The following is a 14,457-nucleotide window of genomic DNA, read 5'->3' on the forward strand; positions in this document are numbered from 1 at the left end:
GCCCTCTTCAATTTACACACACATTTATTTTGAAATCAAAACATTTGAGCCTGTGGAGTAGCCTTCCTGGTCCATGTAACACAGGCTGGTATATACAAGATGCAGCAAATCCAGGATGAAAGTGAAGTAAACTGGTCATTTGGCAGAATTTCTTGGATGGAATTCGTTGATCCTTTATGTTAAAGTCATCTCCAAAGAACCTCAAAGTTTTTGAGTCCTGGGGTCCAACACCACTAAGACATGTTTAGAAACACATGCTAAGACCAGAATGAACCAGCACATTTATTTTTCTGGAAAAGACTTTAAAAATAGAGGAAATAGGCTATAAATAATTCTACAATCCCCCCCAAACAAAGTACACAAGACCCAACTGCCACATGCAGGCTGGCACATTGGGCCTGACATTTACAAACTGTTGGTATAATTTCAAACAGCTTGCTCTGTCCTAGATATGTTTGCAGTTGGAAAGATGTATTTTTGAAGCTCAGTAATTTTTGTTGTATTAAAGGGGAAAAATCAACCAAGTACAGAAGGTTTGATGACAAGTTGCAAGTGGAAAAGCTTTCCCACATTAATGATTTGTTAGCATGAAAAATAGGTTATTATGGAGGAAGTTTCTCATGACTCTTTAGCTGTAATTTATTTTAAAAGCTATTTTAAAACAGACATAAATGCCAAGAGGCTTGTGGGAAGTTATCAATACTTGTCAGACAGGGGAAACTGTCCAAAGACAAGTAACGGTGAACACAGTGAAAATGATTCTGTTTATTTACAAGAGACTGTTTGTTTTTTTTCCTTTTCCAGAACATAGAAATCTTATTTTCAATTAAGGACTGACTTTCTGAAACTTATTTGTCTTTGGACAATATAATTGCAGTCGCATTCTGAGATAAATAGATATCTTCAAAAAGCCTTGTTTTTTATTCCTATTGCAGGCATATTTCTTTTTTTTCTTTTTTTTCTTTCTTTTTTTTTTTTTTCGGGCCACACCTGTTTGATGCTCAGGAGTTACTCCTGGCTAAGTGCTCAGAAATTGCCCCTGGCTTGGGGGGACCATATAAGACACCGGGGGATTGAACCACAGTCCTTCCTTGGCTAGTGCTTGGAAGGCAGACACCTTACCTCTGGCACCACCTCGCCGGCCCCTGCAGGCATATTTCTTAGCTTTGCAATACTTTTATTGCGTGAAGTATTCTTTTAATGTCTTAAATCTTGTCTTTGATTTTTGTGGTTAGCTATTGAGCTTTTGTAAGTATTAAATACTCATTGTAAGCTAGAATATATATGCATATATATTGGGTGTATATATATATATATATATATATATATATATATATATATACATACATGCATGTGTATATATATTATATGGTGCTGGAAATCAAATCCAATCCAGGACCTCATACAAACATGTCAAACACTCAACCACTGGGCCACATTATGATCCTTTATCTGTCTCTTAAAAAGCTATTCTTTGTTATTCTTGATTCAAGTAACCTTTAAGTTTACAGTCTACATGAACTTCAAGCAACATGAAAGAATGAGGTACCAGATAGATAGTACACAGCAGGTTGTACTATTATTTTGCATGAAACCAACCCAATTCAATCGCTGACATCCCATTAGAGTCCCCAAGCACTGGCTGGAGAGATCACTGAGCACAGAGCCAGAGAACACCTTGAGTACGGCTGTTAGGTAGAGCATTTGTCTTACACGCATGAATGAGTCCCTGAGCTGGATCCCCAGCAGCTCAGACAAAAGAGAGACAAAGACAGAGACAAGAAAAGTGAGAATGTGATTTATAATGGTTGCTCCAAATGTGGTAGCTATCATTATCCAGGTATTATCTTCCAGTCAGTGAAGTGAAAGCTGAGAAATTGGGTGTGGTTTGTTCTGTGGTCTTCGTTTGCTTGCCTTTTTCTATAGAAAATGTTTCCATGTGTCTGCTTCCTTGCCAACAGGGTGAATTTAAGGTGTCGGAGCGGTATCTGACCATGAGTGACTTGACTTCAGCCCTGAAGGGTGGCCGAGTACGGGAGATGTTTGGCTCAGGGACAGCCTGTGTGGTCTGCCCAGTTTCTGAGATCCTGTACAAGGACCAGGTAAGATGCTATCTTACTGCCTGTCCTAGCTGGACACTTGCCAGTGGCACAAAAAGTCTAGACATATCCATGCTCACATCTTCTCTAGGGGATGATGCTCTTCTTCTGGCTTCAACTTCTGGTCACTTAAGTAAAGTTATAAAAGTTGGGACTTGGAATGATAGTACAGCCTTGCACATGGTTGACCTGGGTTTGATTCCCTGCATCTTTCCTTGAGCTTTTCCAGGAGTTATGCCTGAAAACAGAGCTCTTGAAACTTATTGATGTGTCCAGTCCTACATTTAGTAATCTCTTTGTTAATATTATTATTTATGCCATATTGTCAGATCTCTAAAAGTACTGTACTACTGTTGTTCTTTGTGGGCCACACCCACCTGTATTCAGGACTTACTCCTCCTGACTCTGTAGTCAGAGATTACTCCTTACAGGGTTTGGGGGACCATATGGGATTCTGGGGAGGGAACCAGGATTAGTCTCATGCAAGGCAGGCACCTTATATGCTGTGCTGGCTCAAGCCACTCTGAAAATTCTTTTAATTCAAAAATGCTTCTTTGCAGTGGTAGTTGTGACCATCTGGCTTGCTCTTTCTGGTGAGGCCTTGTCCTGCCTCTCACTGGACCTCTTGGGACTCAGTTTCTGGTATGCAGGGCAGGTGCTATGCCAGGGAACTGTCCCCAGGGCCCCCCCAAAATATTTTCTTTTGGTAGACATGGTGTACATTCTAATATCTCCCAAAAGGAATTAATGATTGGGTGGGGGAGATGTTCTTACAGGGTTTTCATCTGATATTACATGTGCTAGATACTTGCTTGCTCATTTATGTGTTTGCGTTCCCCAATGTAACAACAAAGTTCTAATACTCTAACTTAAACACATGCAAATATTCTTGTTTTTGTTTTTTGGGGCCATACCCGGTGGCATTCAGGGGTTATTCTTAACTTTGCACTCAGGGATCACTCCTTGCAAACTTGGAGGACCATCTGGGACCTTGGGAATTAAACCTGCGTCAGTCACATGCCAGACAAGTGCCCTACCCACTGTATTATTGCTCCAGTCCCCATGAGGATATTCTTTTTTATTTTTTAATTTTATTTTATTGAAGCCATTGTGATCTACACATGCAGATATTCTTAAAATGCAACTGGATGAAATGATTCCTATTAGATATGCCCTTATGGCTTTTATAGAAAACATTTAAAAAATGTATTTGTTTATTAATTGTTTACTTTGGATCACACCTGACTCAGCATTTACTCCTGGCTTTGTGCTCAGAAATCGCTCCTCAAAAGCTCAGGGGACAATATGGAATGCCAAAGACCGAATCTGGGTCCATCCTGGTTAAGTCACATGTAAGAAAAATGCCCTACTACCAGTGCTATTTTGACCCTTTCCCTCATGGCTTTTTAAACTCAGCATTATCTTTATTTTCCTCAGTTGGTTGAGTGACAATTCTCCAGTCCCAAGTAACTTTATAAGTGGATGCATTGTTGCCTCAGATATTAATTGATTTTAGGGAATGACCTTTGATAAAATCCCATGTCCAGACTGATTGCTTTGAGGAAAAGGAGCCCACCTAGTACATGCCGACATTTGAAAGATTGGAAAATCTGTTTTGCCTTTTATTAGGATGGTGTCTAGGTAATGAATCATGGAGCCACTTTGGAGATTATTTTTGGGCTACACCCAGAGGTGTTCAGGGGCTACTCCCTACTCTGTTCCGGGAACCAAGTAGTGTTGGGAGGGAACCCCGAGTTCCTGCACATAAAACTTGAGCCTCCACCCTTGGACTGTTTCCCCAAATCGAGAGCCCATTTTTAAATGAATGTCATTAGGCTAGACAATTATTGTTAAATTATTGTTGAATATAAAGTACAATTATCATTCTCCTCTAGAAATAAGACATCTGTAATGTTTAAAGGTTTTTAATTTTCAAAACATTAAAAGAATTTTATTATTATTATTATTATTATTATTATTATTATTTTATTTTATTTTTTTTTGGCTTTTGGGTCATACCCACCATGCTCAGGGGTTACTCCTAGCTCTGCACTCAGAAATTGCTCCTTGCAGGCTTGGGGGACCATATGGGATGCTGGGAATCGAACTGGAGTCCATCCAAGATTGACTGTATGTAAGGCAAATGCCTTACCACTGTGCTATCGCTCTGGCCTTAAAACATTTAAATTTTAATTTTTAAAATTAAAAAAGTTTAACCTCTCAATTCAGGAGCCATTCAGAGTCAAAGTGTACATCTTCATATGCTAAAGTCATAACAAGAAAATAAAAATCAGACAAACTCCTTAAAACATTGTAAGCCTGTGGACACGGATGGACAAAAGCAAATAAAAAGGGCAGGAAATCTCTTGGCCCGAAGTTACCCTTATGCCAATGCTGTGAAGACTTCTAGTGGGGAAGAGATGAAGGTGTAAAAGCTACTTTGTGGAAGACTGAGTCTTGCTATGATTTTCTGTCTCTGCAGCAACTTGCTTGAGCCCTTGGCACTGCCAGGAGGGTTTTGTGTGGTAGCCAGCTGCTCATCTTTGTGGGTTCTTAGAGAGCTAGAAGGGTCTGGAAATTTCTGGAAGGGTCTACAAGTATAGTCAACCATTTGAAAAACTGTACCCCTTCCCTTTTCCCCTAATCACCTGCTTCTCACCAACATAGAAACCAGTTGGGCCCTGAAATCAGCAGGGAGGAAACACATTGTGGGATATTCCACACACATCACCTATTCCAGTGAGTAGATTCCACAGAGAGGTAGGAGCCGAAGTGCAAGATCAAGTTATCCAGTCCCATGCTGCATTTCTTTATTTCTTTTCTTTCTTTCTTTCTTTTTTTTTTGGTTTTTCGGGCCACACCCGTTTGATGCTCAGGGGTTACTCCTGGCTAAGTGCTCAGAAATCACCCCTGGCTTGGGAGAACCATATGGGACGCCGGGGGATCGAACCGAGGTCCTTCCTTGGCTAGTGCTTGCAAGGTAGACACCTTACCTCAAGCGCCACCTTGTTGGCCCCCCACGCTGCATTTCTATGGCTTCTTGATAGAAGCTTATAGGACTTGAGTATCCTCATCACTGATACGGGATCAGCTTCACTGAGGTCTGTCTGCTCTTCTCGTACAGACTCTCCACATTCCCACCATGGACAATGGGCCGAAGCTTGCAAGCCGCATCTTGAACAAGCTGAGCGATATTCAGGTAAGGATGTCTTCCTGTTAATGTGTCATCTTATTTTTATCAAGGCTCTAGCCAAGTTCCATTGCAGTGGAAAGAAGAGAGTAAATATGCCCATTTACTCAGCGAAGTAGGTTTTAAGGATTTGTATGGAGCTGAATGAAAATAAATGAGAAGAAAAATAATTGTTTAAAAGAAAGAATATAGCATTGCCAGAAACTCCAAATTATTTGGCATGAAACAAATGTTGGTGGCATTATAAAGTATTATCTCCTCCTTTTATTCTTCTCTCTAGTTTTTTGGATTATACCTGCCAGGGCCCAGGGAATCATGTGGTATTAGGGATTGAACTCAGAACTTCTCCTTTTTATATCATGTCTGTGCGCTAGCCTTTGAGGATTTAGATAAAAAGGGACAAGTGACTGCTTGGTGGGCAGCAAAGATGCTGGTTATTTTTGGCATCATGCAAAGGAAATGCATGATATGCAGATTATTCTCTTGCCTTGCATATAACTTTCTAGTGAACTGGAGAGTTCCAGCCATTTCTACATCTAGGTGAAGAGGAGCTTGTCATTAATCATGTGATGTAGTAGTTTTCTTCTGAAGCATGCAAATGATTAAAATTCTTCCAAGTACTCTATTCCACATGGGAATCTGGTGTTGAGCATGTCTTGGACTTTTTGTGGCCCTGAGTGCCTGTTTCTTTCTCCGAACACCAACTCTGAAGGAAAAATTGAACTTTTCTCTACTTCAGTCTGTCATCTATGCCTTGAAATTTTTGTTTTGTTTTATTAATTTTTTTGTTTTGGGTCATACCTGGCTATGCTCCAAGGTTACTTGGAGCTCTGCACTCAGGAATCACTGCTGGAGCGCTTGGGGGACCATAGGAATGCCAAGGATCAAACCAAACAGATGTATGCAAGGCAAATGCCCTACCTTAAAATTTTTTATTTATTTATTTTTTGTTTTTTTGGGTCACACCCGGCAGTGCTCAGGGGTTACTCCTGGCTCCACGCTCAGAAATCACTCCTGGCAGGCTTGGGGAACCATATGGGATGCTGGGTTTCAAACCAATGACCTTCTGCATGAAAAGCAAACGCCTTACCTCCATGCTATCTCTCCAGCCCGAAATTTTTAATCAAATTAAAATTTTAAGTTTTTCAAGCCTTCTGCCTTGAATTTGGGGGAGGGTTGGGCCACACTTGGGGCTGCTGAGGAGTTACTCCTGGCTATGCACTCAGAAATCACTCCTGGCTTAGAGGACCATATAGGCCACACCATGTGATGCTCAGGGGTTACTCCTGTCTATATGCTCAGAACTCATTCTTGGCTTGGGGGACCATATGGGATGCCAAGGATCAAACCCAGGTCTATGCTGAAAACACCCTATAGCTACACTATCACTCCGGCCCTGCCTTGAAATTTTTAATTAAATTATCCAGTAGCCAAAAGGTGTTTGATTGTCTCCTGCCTGGGTTTAGATGTTATGAATTCCCTGTATTAGCATGTGTCTTGCATACAGCTTAGAATGCTGTGATTATTTGGGTTTATTTGTTTGGGGGTCAAATTCAGCAGTACTGAGGGCTCAGGAATCACTCGTATTGCTTATGAGACCATATGGAGCTCTGAGGATTGAACATGGGTCAAAAGCATGCAAGGCAAGTGCCCTATCTACTGTACTATCTTTCTGGCCCCCAAATGCTATGAGTTTTACATGAAGACATACATTGCAGGATGACAGACCTACAACATAGTACATATTATGTTGCTTTTGTTTTCAAGAATAAGAAAAATTGGAGATACTGACATCAAACACAGAACTTTCATTTAGGAAATAGAGTGGCCTTTAAGATCTATAGGCCTGTCAAATTACTATTTTGCTCATAAAATGCTCTCCAGAGTTGGGGCTATTCTAGCAGTGATGCTTAAATTTGAGCCATTAGCAGAAACCCTGAGAGAAACATTTGTTTCCTGGGGGATTTTTTTCCCCTTCCTTGCCCTATTTCTTCCCCCCCGCCTGCCTCCATTGAAATCATCAGAGGTACCTCCAAGCTCTGTTGTGGCCACACATCTGGTTATTGTCCTTCATATCTGTGTACAAGTGTTCACATGTGCTCCACCTCAATGTTTGCCAGGGGATGCTGGAACCTTGTATTTGCATTTGTGATCTAGGGAATCATCCAGTAGCTATCCTTGCACAGGGCTTGCAGACACATTGCTTCTGGGGATTATGGTGGCAAAGCAGGTCTTGGTTGCTGAGATTGTCCAGGCCCCAGGTACGAAAATATAGTTTGAAAATCAGGTTCCTAAGGTGATGCTAAACTTTGTGATGAGCCCCTCACAGTGAATACAGATGTGCATTACAGAACAGTCAGAACCTGCATGTCCTGAGCCCCAAGGACTTACTAGGTTTAGCAGTGAGACTGATGTTGCCCACATACTGATAATGCCAGCCCATTTAAGCATTGTCTTGATTATTGAGAACTCTCTCTCTCCCTCTCTTCTCTTTCCTGTCCCTCTTTCTCTTCTCTATATATTCCTTAATTTTTCTGATATTCATTGTGATGAAAACATGCCTTTATTTAAACATATAGAATTCAGTCTTGAATATACAAGTAGAAAACTGAGCACAGAGAAATAATCAAAAGTTTTTTTTGTTTTTTTTTTTGGTTTTTGGGCCACACCCGGCAGTGCTCAGGGGTTACTCCTGGCTGTCTGCTCAGAAATAGCTCCTGGCAGGCATGGGGGACCATATGGGACATCAGGATTCAAACCAACCACCTTAGGTCCTGATTCGGCTGATTGCAAGGCAAACACCGCTATGCTATCTCTCTGGGCCCTCAAAAGTTTTTTTAATCTATTTAAAGAAATTGCATCACATAGTTGTTGATCATAATACATTTGTTTCCAGATAGGTGAAAGCAATGTTACTAAAAAAAAAAAAAAAAAAAAAAAAAAAAAAGAAAACAAAAAGGAAGAAAGTAAGGAAAAATTACAGTGCAAGCATATTTGTGAAAATCATTGTATCGCTAATGAAGTCACTAATACAATGGCAGAAGGTTTAGTAAGCTTTCACTGTTAGGTGTCTATTCTGTTAAAATTGATATGTTCCTATAGGATGACAGAATTAAACAAATAAAGTTGTCCAGAGATTCAGAGCATTATTATTGATATATGACTTCTAGGAGCATGTTTCAGCTGCTAGACATCCTGGAAGAAGGGAGAGGTGGGGAAGAGTGCCCTTTTTTAAACAACAATTTGTGTAAAGTTATGAGGCAATGGTCTGATTGTTAATAGATAATGGATTGCTAATAGAATGACAAGAAGTAATATCACATGTCCCTGTGTCAGACTACAAATATCAGTGCAGAATTTTTATATTATTTTTAACTTTTAATTTTTTTTTAATTTTTATTTTTAATTATGAGAACAAGGATGCAAAGAAAGAGGACAAGGTAAAGTTACAGTGGAAGGACAATCACCCATAACATAATTCTCAGAAGTCCCCTTGCTGATATCTTAACTTTGAAATTTCAGCCAAAGAACATTAAGATAAATAAGACAGAATCCATGTACAATTACTTTGTCCCTCAAGTCCCCAGATTGTAACACATTATAATATTTCTTAACAGTACACAAGGCAATCTAAAGCCATAAAACTTACGTAACTCCTTAAACATTACAGGCATAGTATTTTCTTACATTTCCATATACATGCATATTAGCTTAAGTTAACCTCAAATTTTAAGTGAGTTCTTTTTAAGGATTAGAGTCAAAGGAGCACAGTAAGAATGGTGTTAGAGTGGCAATTGTTGTTTGCATAGGCCCACCAAAATATGAGGGACATGGAAAGAAATAACCTTGGCCTAAGTACAAAGAGACCAGACCCCTGAAGTTTCCTGGCACAAGACCAAGTCTAGGCTCCAGGCAAGCTAGATCGTCCAATCCAATACATTGTCTGTAGTGCCAACACACTTTTATTTTTCACACAGTCTCTGTTGTTGGTATCATGTTTCTGTATTAAAGATCCTGGAATCTGCATATCTTACATTGAAGTCAGGACGTGGAGCATCCTCTCCTTTCACCTCACAATCAAAGGGCAATGCAGCGGGCCCTGTCCTGTAAGCAGGTCGTTGTTGTTGTTAAGTCTTCTCAGTGTTAAGGGAAGTCTCTTTTGAGCAGGTCGAAGTCTGAGCAGTGTAGGTCTTCCGTGGTAGAGGATTGCTTCCAGGTGATGTTATAGACCAGCCTGGATGTTTCGTGGATGGCTTTCCTGGTTCAGGGGAGAATGGAATATGCCCTTTCTTCTGAGGTCTGTGCCAGGTCGTTATGTCAATGTTCAGGGTGTAAGGTCCCTTTGCACTACAAGATTTGTGTGTTCCAATCTCTATTAGATAGGATCTTATTTGTATTTATGCTATTTCCCCATTTTAATGTGCCTATGCAAATAAGAAGCAATGCCACATGGTGTTATTGGCGCATATGGGGGCCATAAGAACAATTACAATGATTCCCATGGCATGGTTCAATCATAAGCATTAAACTGGGGGACTCTTCCACCAAAATTCCTTGTTAAACAGCTCAAAAAGAGAAGATAAGAAGTGGTTAGAATCATCACTGTATAAGACAACATTTAGTAAGAATTATAGCTGTCAGAGAAAAAACACAAAATATTCTAAAGAAAACGTGTCCATTTTATGTATCTTGAAACAGTTTGGGGTTGTCACACACAATGCACAGCTTTGGACTGTGATTACGATTGTACACTACTGAAGTTAAAAAGAGTAAACTAGGTTAGTGATGTTTGAGAGGGGGTTAGAGAGTTAAGGAGTAAAAAAGAGCTTTGTAGGGGTGTGGGAAAGGGGAGAATACAAAATAAACATTCAGTATACGGAAAACATAACATAAGAGTAAGGAATATTCTGAATACATGAAGTACATGAAGTACGGTTCTGTAGTTTTTGGATGCCTAGGGAGGAATTTCTCACCCCCTCCCCCCAGGGCCCGATTAACCAGGCGTGGCCCTGAAGACCCGCCTGGTGTGGGGGGAATCATGCTCGCCTGGACTAAGTGGTCAGCCCAGGGGTCAACTTTTATTGAAGTACTGTAATTTATAATATTGTTAAGAAGCTGTAGTGATAGCACAGCAAGCAGGTAGGGCATTTGTCTTGCTGTCTTGCATGCAGCTTACCTGAGTTTGATTATTGGTTCCCCATATGGTCACTCAAGCCCTGCCAAGATATCCCTGAGCACAAAGCAGAAATAATCTCTGAGCACCATTGGATGTAGCTTATAAAAAAACACTACTAAGAATAATTTCATGCACACATAATTCCAATGCCATAACTACAACTAGATTGCCCATATTTCTCCAGCATTGTCCCAAGGGTCCTTCCCATTCATCCTCCTACACTAGATAAACTTAGTTCTGGGCACCAGTTCTTCCATTTTGAGCTCTTTGTGACTCCTTTACAATATTTTTTTTATGTTTCACATCTGAAAGAGATCATTCTGTATCTGTCCTCCTTTTGGCTGACTTCCCTCAGCACTGTACCCTCTATTCCATCTTCAGAGCACCAAAGAACACAACTTCATCTTTTCTTATGATTGCATAGTATTCCATTGTGTATAGTGGTCCCAACATCTTGATTCATTCATCTGTAATTGAACGCTGGTTGTTTCCACACCATGGCTCTTGTACTAAGCACTGACTATGCTCCAAAGTGAGGAGAACCTTCATATAATCTTGGTTGTCATAAATTGATTTATAGGGGCTGGAGCGATAGCCCAGTGTAGGGCATTTGCCTTGCACGCAGCTGACCAAGGGTTTGATTCCTGATATCCCATATGGTCCCCCAAGCCTGCCAGGAGTGATTCCTGAACACAGAGTCAGGAGTAACCCTTGAGCACCAACGGGTGTGGCCCCAGAGCAAAACAAAAAGAAATAAATTGATTTATAAACTGCACTGTTGGACTTTCTGCTGACCTGATTTCTTGCTTCTCTTGCAGTATGGAAAAGAAGAGAGTGACTGGACTGAGTTGGTATCCTGAGTACTCGGTGCGGGTGTCACCTATATGCTGCTGGAACAAACCAGACTGCTGCTTTGGACTTAGGCTAGATTTCTGTGGTTCTGTGTTCATAGCTGTGCTTTCACGTAACTTATCTCCAGCCAATGATGGCTTCCCCGTGCAGGAGAAGATGAACTGCAATCCTCAAACGGTGTCTCACAAACTTAGTAGTAGAAACTCACCTTAACTTTTCTCTTGGAATGATTGATAATCATCCAGGCCACAGAACTTAAAATTTCCCTTTCTAATCTAGTGCCCCCCCTTGTCTTTTAAGCACCAACATCCAAAGGTCTGTTTGTTCATTGGCATAAATTATGTTCTGCTTTTCAACCAAACAAGTGTTTCTGGGTTTGCAACTTGGTTGGAGTAAAGTACATAGGTATCCTTTCTGGAGATTCAACTTCATTCTTGAAAAGTGTATTTTTTGTTTTATTTTTTAAAGATCAAGATGGAAAAACTATATGACTATTATCACCTTGGCTTGCAGGGGCATCAGTATACTCAAAGGAAGTTATGACTCTTTTTTCCCAGTAGGAGCCCAGGTGTCCATTGGTGCCACAGTTTCTGTACCCTTTACCCATGTGCAATTACTTGCTCTGTGTCAGATGCCACTACAAGACACAGGAATCCTGTGGTCCCCGGTGCCTGGCATATACAAGAAAAGCATGAGTGAGTGGAAGTGTTCCTTTTTCCCTTCTCTGCCATAGAACATCTGTTTTAGAATAGGTGACTGTATATGCTACATCTATCTCTCTTCTGTTTACTACTGTCTATCTTCAGATCTGATACTTTTTTCCTTTCATGCACTGACTAGAATTTAGTCATCAGTGGTACTAAGAGACACAGCTTGTTGGAGGGATTTTTCCAAATGTGAATCCTGTTGTGGCATGGAAGCTACAGTTCTACGTGAAGTTGGGAGGTTGGGGTATCATACTGCCAAGATGGAAACTGGGTCAAACAGCAAGGGTCAAGTTCACAAACCATCCTCAGTGTCCTATGGTGCAGAATACCAAGGGGTATATTCTGATTCCTACAGTCTGGTTTTGTGGTTGCTCTTTTTTTTTTTTTTTTTTTTTAAATACAATAAGGATCAGTTGAACACATGCTTGGGACTCAGGTGAAGTAAAGCTCTGTGGTTTATTCCTGCTTTCGTACCTGTAGGCTAAAGTTATGCTTGGCTTTTTTTAGGGTAAATATGAACTTTGATGGAGCATTATGCTTTTAGATGTTCTTCTGTTCTATTTTTCTTTCATCCTGATTACTTCCATCTTGTTGCTCAGAGTTCATTCTCTTTTTAGGGAAAGGGGGAAAACACTAGGAAACTTTGATGCCTTGGAAACTCCTGGAGGCATTTAGCTGCTCATAGCTAATGGCAGCACATCACTCATAGCTTCCCAGACTTTTGCCTGTAGGATCTTTGCACATAGAAATAGTTAAATGAAAATGAAGGGTGTGTGTGATAAGAAGAGGTTAACATATTATTCAGGAGGCTCTTCTGTGATGATCTGAAGTCTTAGGAGATTTTTTAGGCTATAGGGACTTCGTCCTCTATGCACAAGTGATGTTTGAAGAGTAATCTTTTTCCTGTGACCTCATTATTAACACAGTAAGAAAGTAATCTTAAACTTTGAAATAGGGCCGGGTGGTGGCGCTGGAGGTAAGGTGCCTGCCTTACCTGCGCTAGCCTAAGGAGACGGACCGCGGTTCGATCCCCCGGCGTCCCATATGGTCCCCCAAGCCAGGAGCGACTTCTGAGCGCATAGCCAGGAGTAACCCCTGAGCGTTACCGGGTGTGGCCCAAAAACCAAAAAAAAAAAAAAAAAAAAAAAAAAACTTTGAAATAGTACCTACCCACTAGACTCATATTCTAATGAGAAGTGGAAATCCTTGTTTGCCATAAATACACTTGTTACTTCTTTGAAATTTAGTGCCTCAAGATGTGTCCGTTATAAAGACCTCAGGATGGCATATCTAGAATTATCTATGATTTCTCTCCTAAAGCCTTAATAGCAAGTACACATACATTATATTTAAAACATGGCATTTTCAAGGCCAGGATATAATTTAAATAGTAAACCTGTGCCTTGCATATGTGAGGCCCTGGGTTCAACTCCTGGCATTTAAGGCCCTCAGTGGTATGCTAGGTATTATTCCCCCATCTTCCCAAACTGGAATTCATGTTGAAACAAAAATCTGCCATTCATGTTAAAGCAATAAGACAGGAAATCGACCTCTATGCTAATTTGTAAAATAGATTTGAAAGGAACCTTTGCACATCTCTTTTTGCCTTGTGCACTGTTTGTTTAATTGCAGTGGATTAATACAGCAAGAGTGGCACGTTGTAACTAGGCAATTATTTGTTCTTCAAGACTTAGAAATCGTCACACTAATTGATCATTTAGGGTGTGAGATAGTCTAGCATTAAGAACATGTGAGACTAATCTGCTCCCAAAGATCAACAAATTAATATTGTTGTTGATATTTGCATAATTGGCTGCAATTATTTAATGTTTAATTGGGTTGATCAAATGAGATTCAGCAATTTACATGTGCATGAATATAAACAGAACTGGTGGCGTTTAAAATGATAATGATTAACTTCTTTTGCGTGTTCTATTCCTCCCACTTTTCCTGGTTTTTATATTTCAGATAAGAGTTTGTGCGCTTTTTCCCAAAGTACAGGAGTCAAAACCAAGATTTTACAGCAAAGGGTTCGGAGATATATATACCTGATCATTTCCTACAGATACAATTCCAAACTTTCTACATTACTTCACTTCTTGAGGAAACCTACTTTGACTTTTGCTTTGAAAAAAATACAAAGAGAAAACAGAATTGTGCTTTTCCTGGTTAACACTCTGTGCTCTTCTTTGCTCAGATTAGAATAAAGTAAAATACTCTGGGAGCAGCAAGTCAGATCAAAGTACATCACTCTTGAATGTTGATTAATAATCTTTTCCCACCCCTTGGCTCTCCTTAAGAATTTTATCTAGAGTCTGAGAACTTTCAGGAATACCCCAGACCTCCCAAAAAAACGTATCAAAACAATCTTTCTTCATCAGGACACTCCTGAATATAAATTATTTAATATATACTGGCTATAAAACTCGAGGG

General features: G+C 40.2%; 1 protein-coding gene across 5 annotated transcripts in view; it reads left to right on the top strand.

Moving 5' to 3' along the window:
- Positions 1-11,727, top strand: part of BCAT1 (branched chain amino acid transaminase 1) — a 647,504-nt gene extending 635,777 nt beyond the window's left edge. For all 5 annotated transcript variants that reach the window (XM_049783823.1, XM_049783821.1, XM_049783820.1 and 2 more), the window contains 3 exons: positions 1,962-2,102; positions 5,224-5,298; positions 11,284-11,727. In XM_049783823.1, the coding sequence (XP_049639780.1) occupies positions 1,962-2,102; positions 5,224-5,298; positions 11,284-11,325 (258 nt within the window). In that variant the 3' untranslated portion in view covers positions 11,326-11,727. The remainder of the gene's footprint in view (positions 1-1,961; positions 2,103-5,223; positions 5,299-11,283) is intronic.
- Positions 11,728-14,457: the final 2,730 nt, after the last annotated feature.

This window comes from Suncus etruscus, chromosome 11, assembly GCF_024139225.1.
Source record: "Suncus etruscus isolate mSunEtr1 chromosome 11, mSunEtr1.pri.cur, whole genome shotgun sequence".
NCBI lineage: Eukaryota > Metazoa > Chordata > Mammalia > Eulipotyphla > Soricidae > Suncus > Suncus etruscus.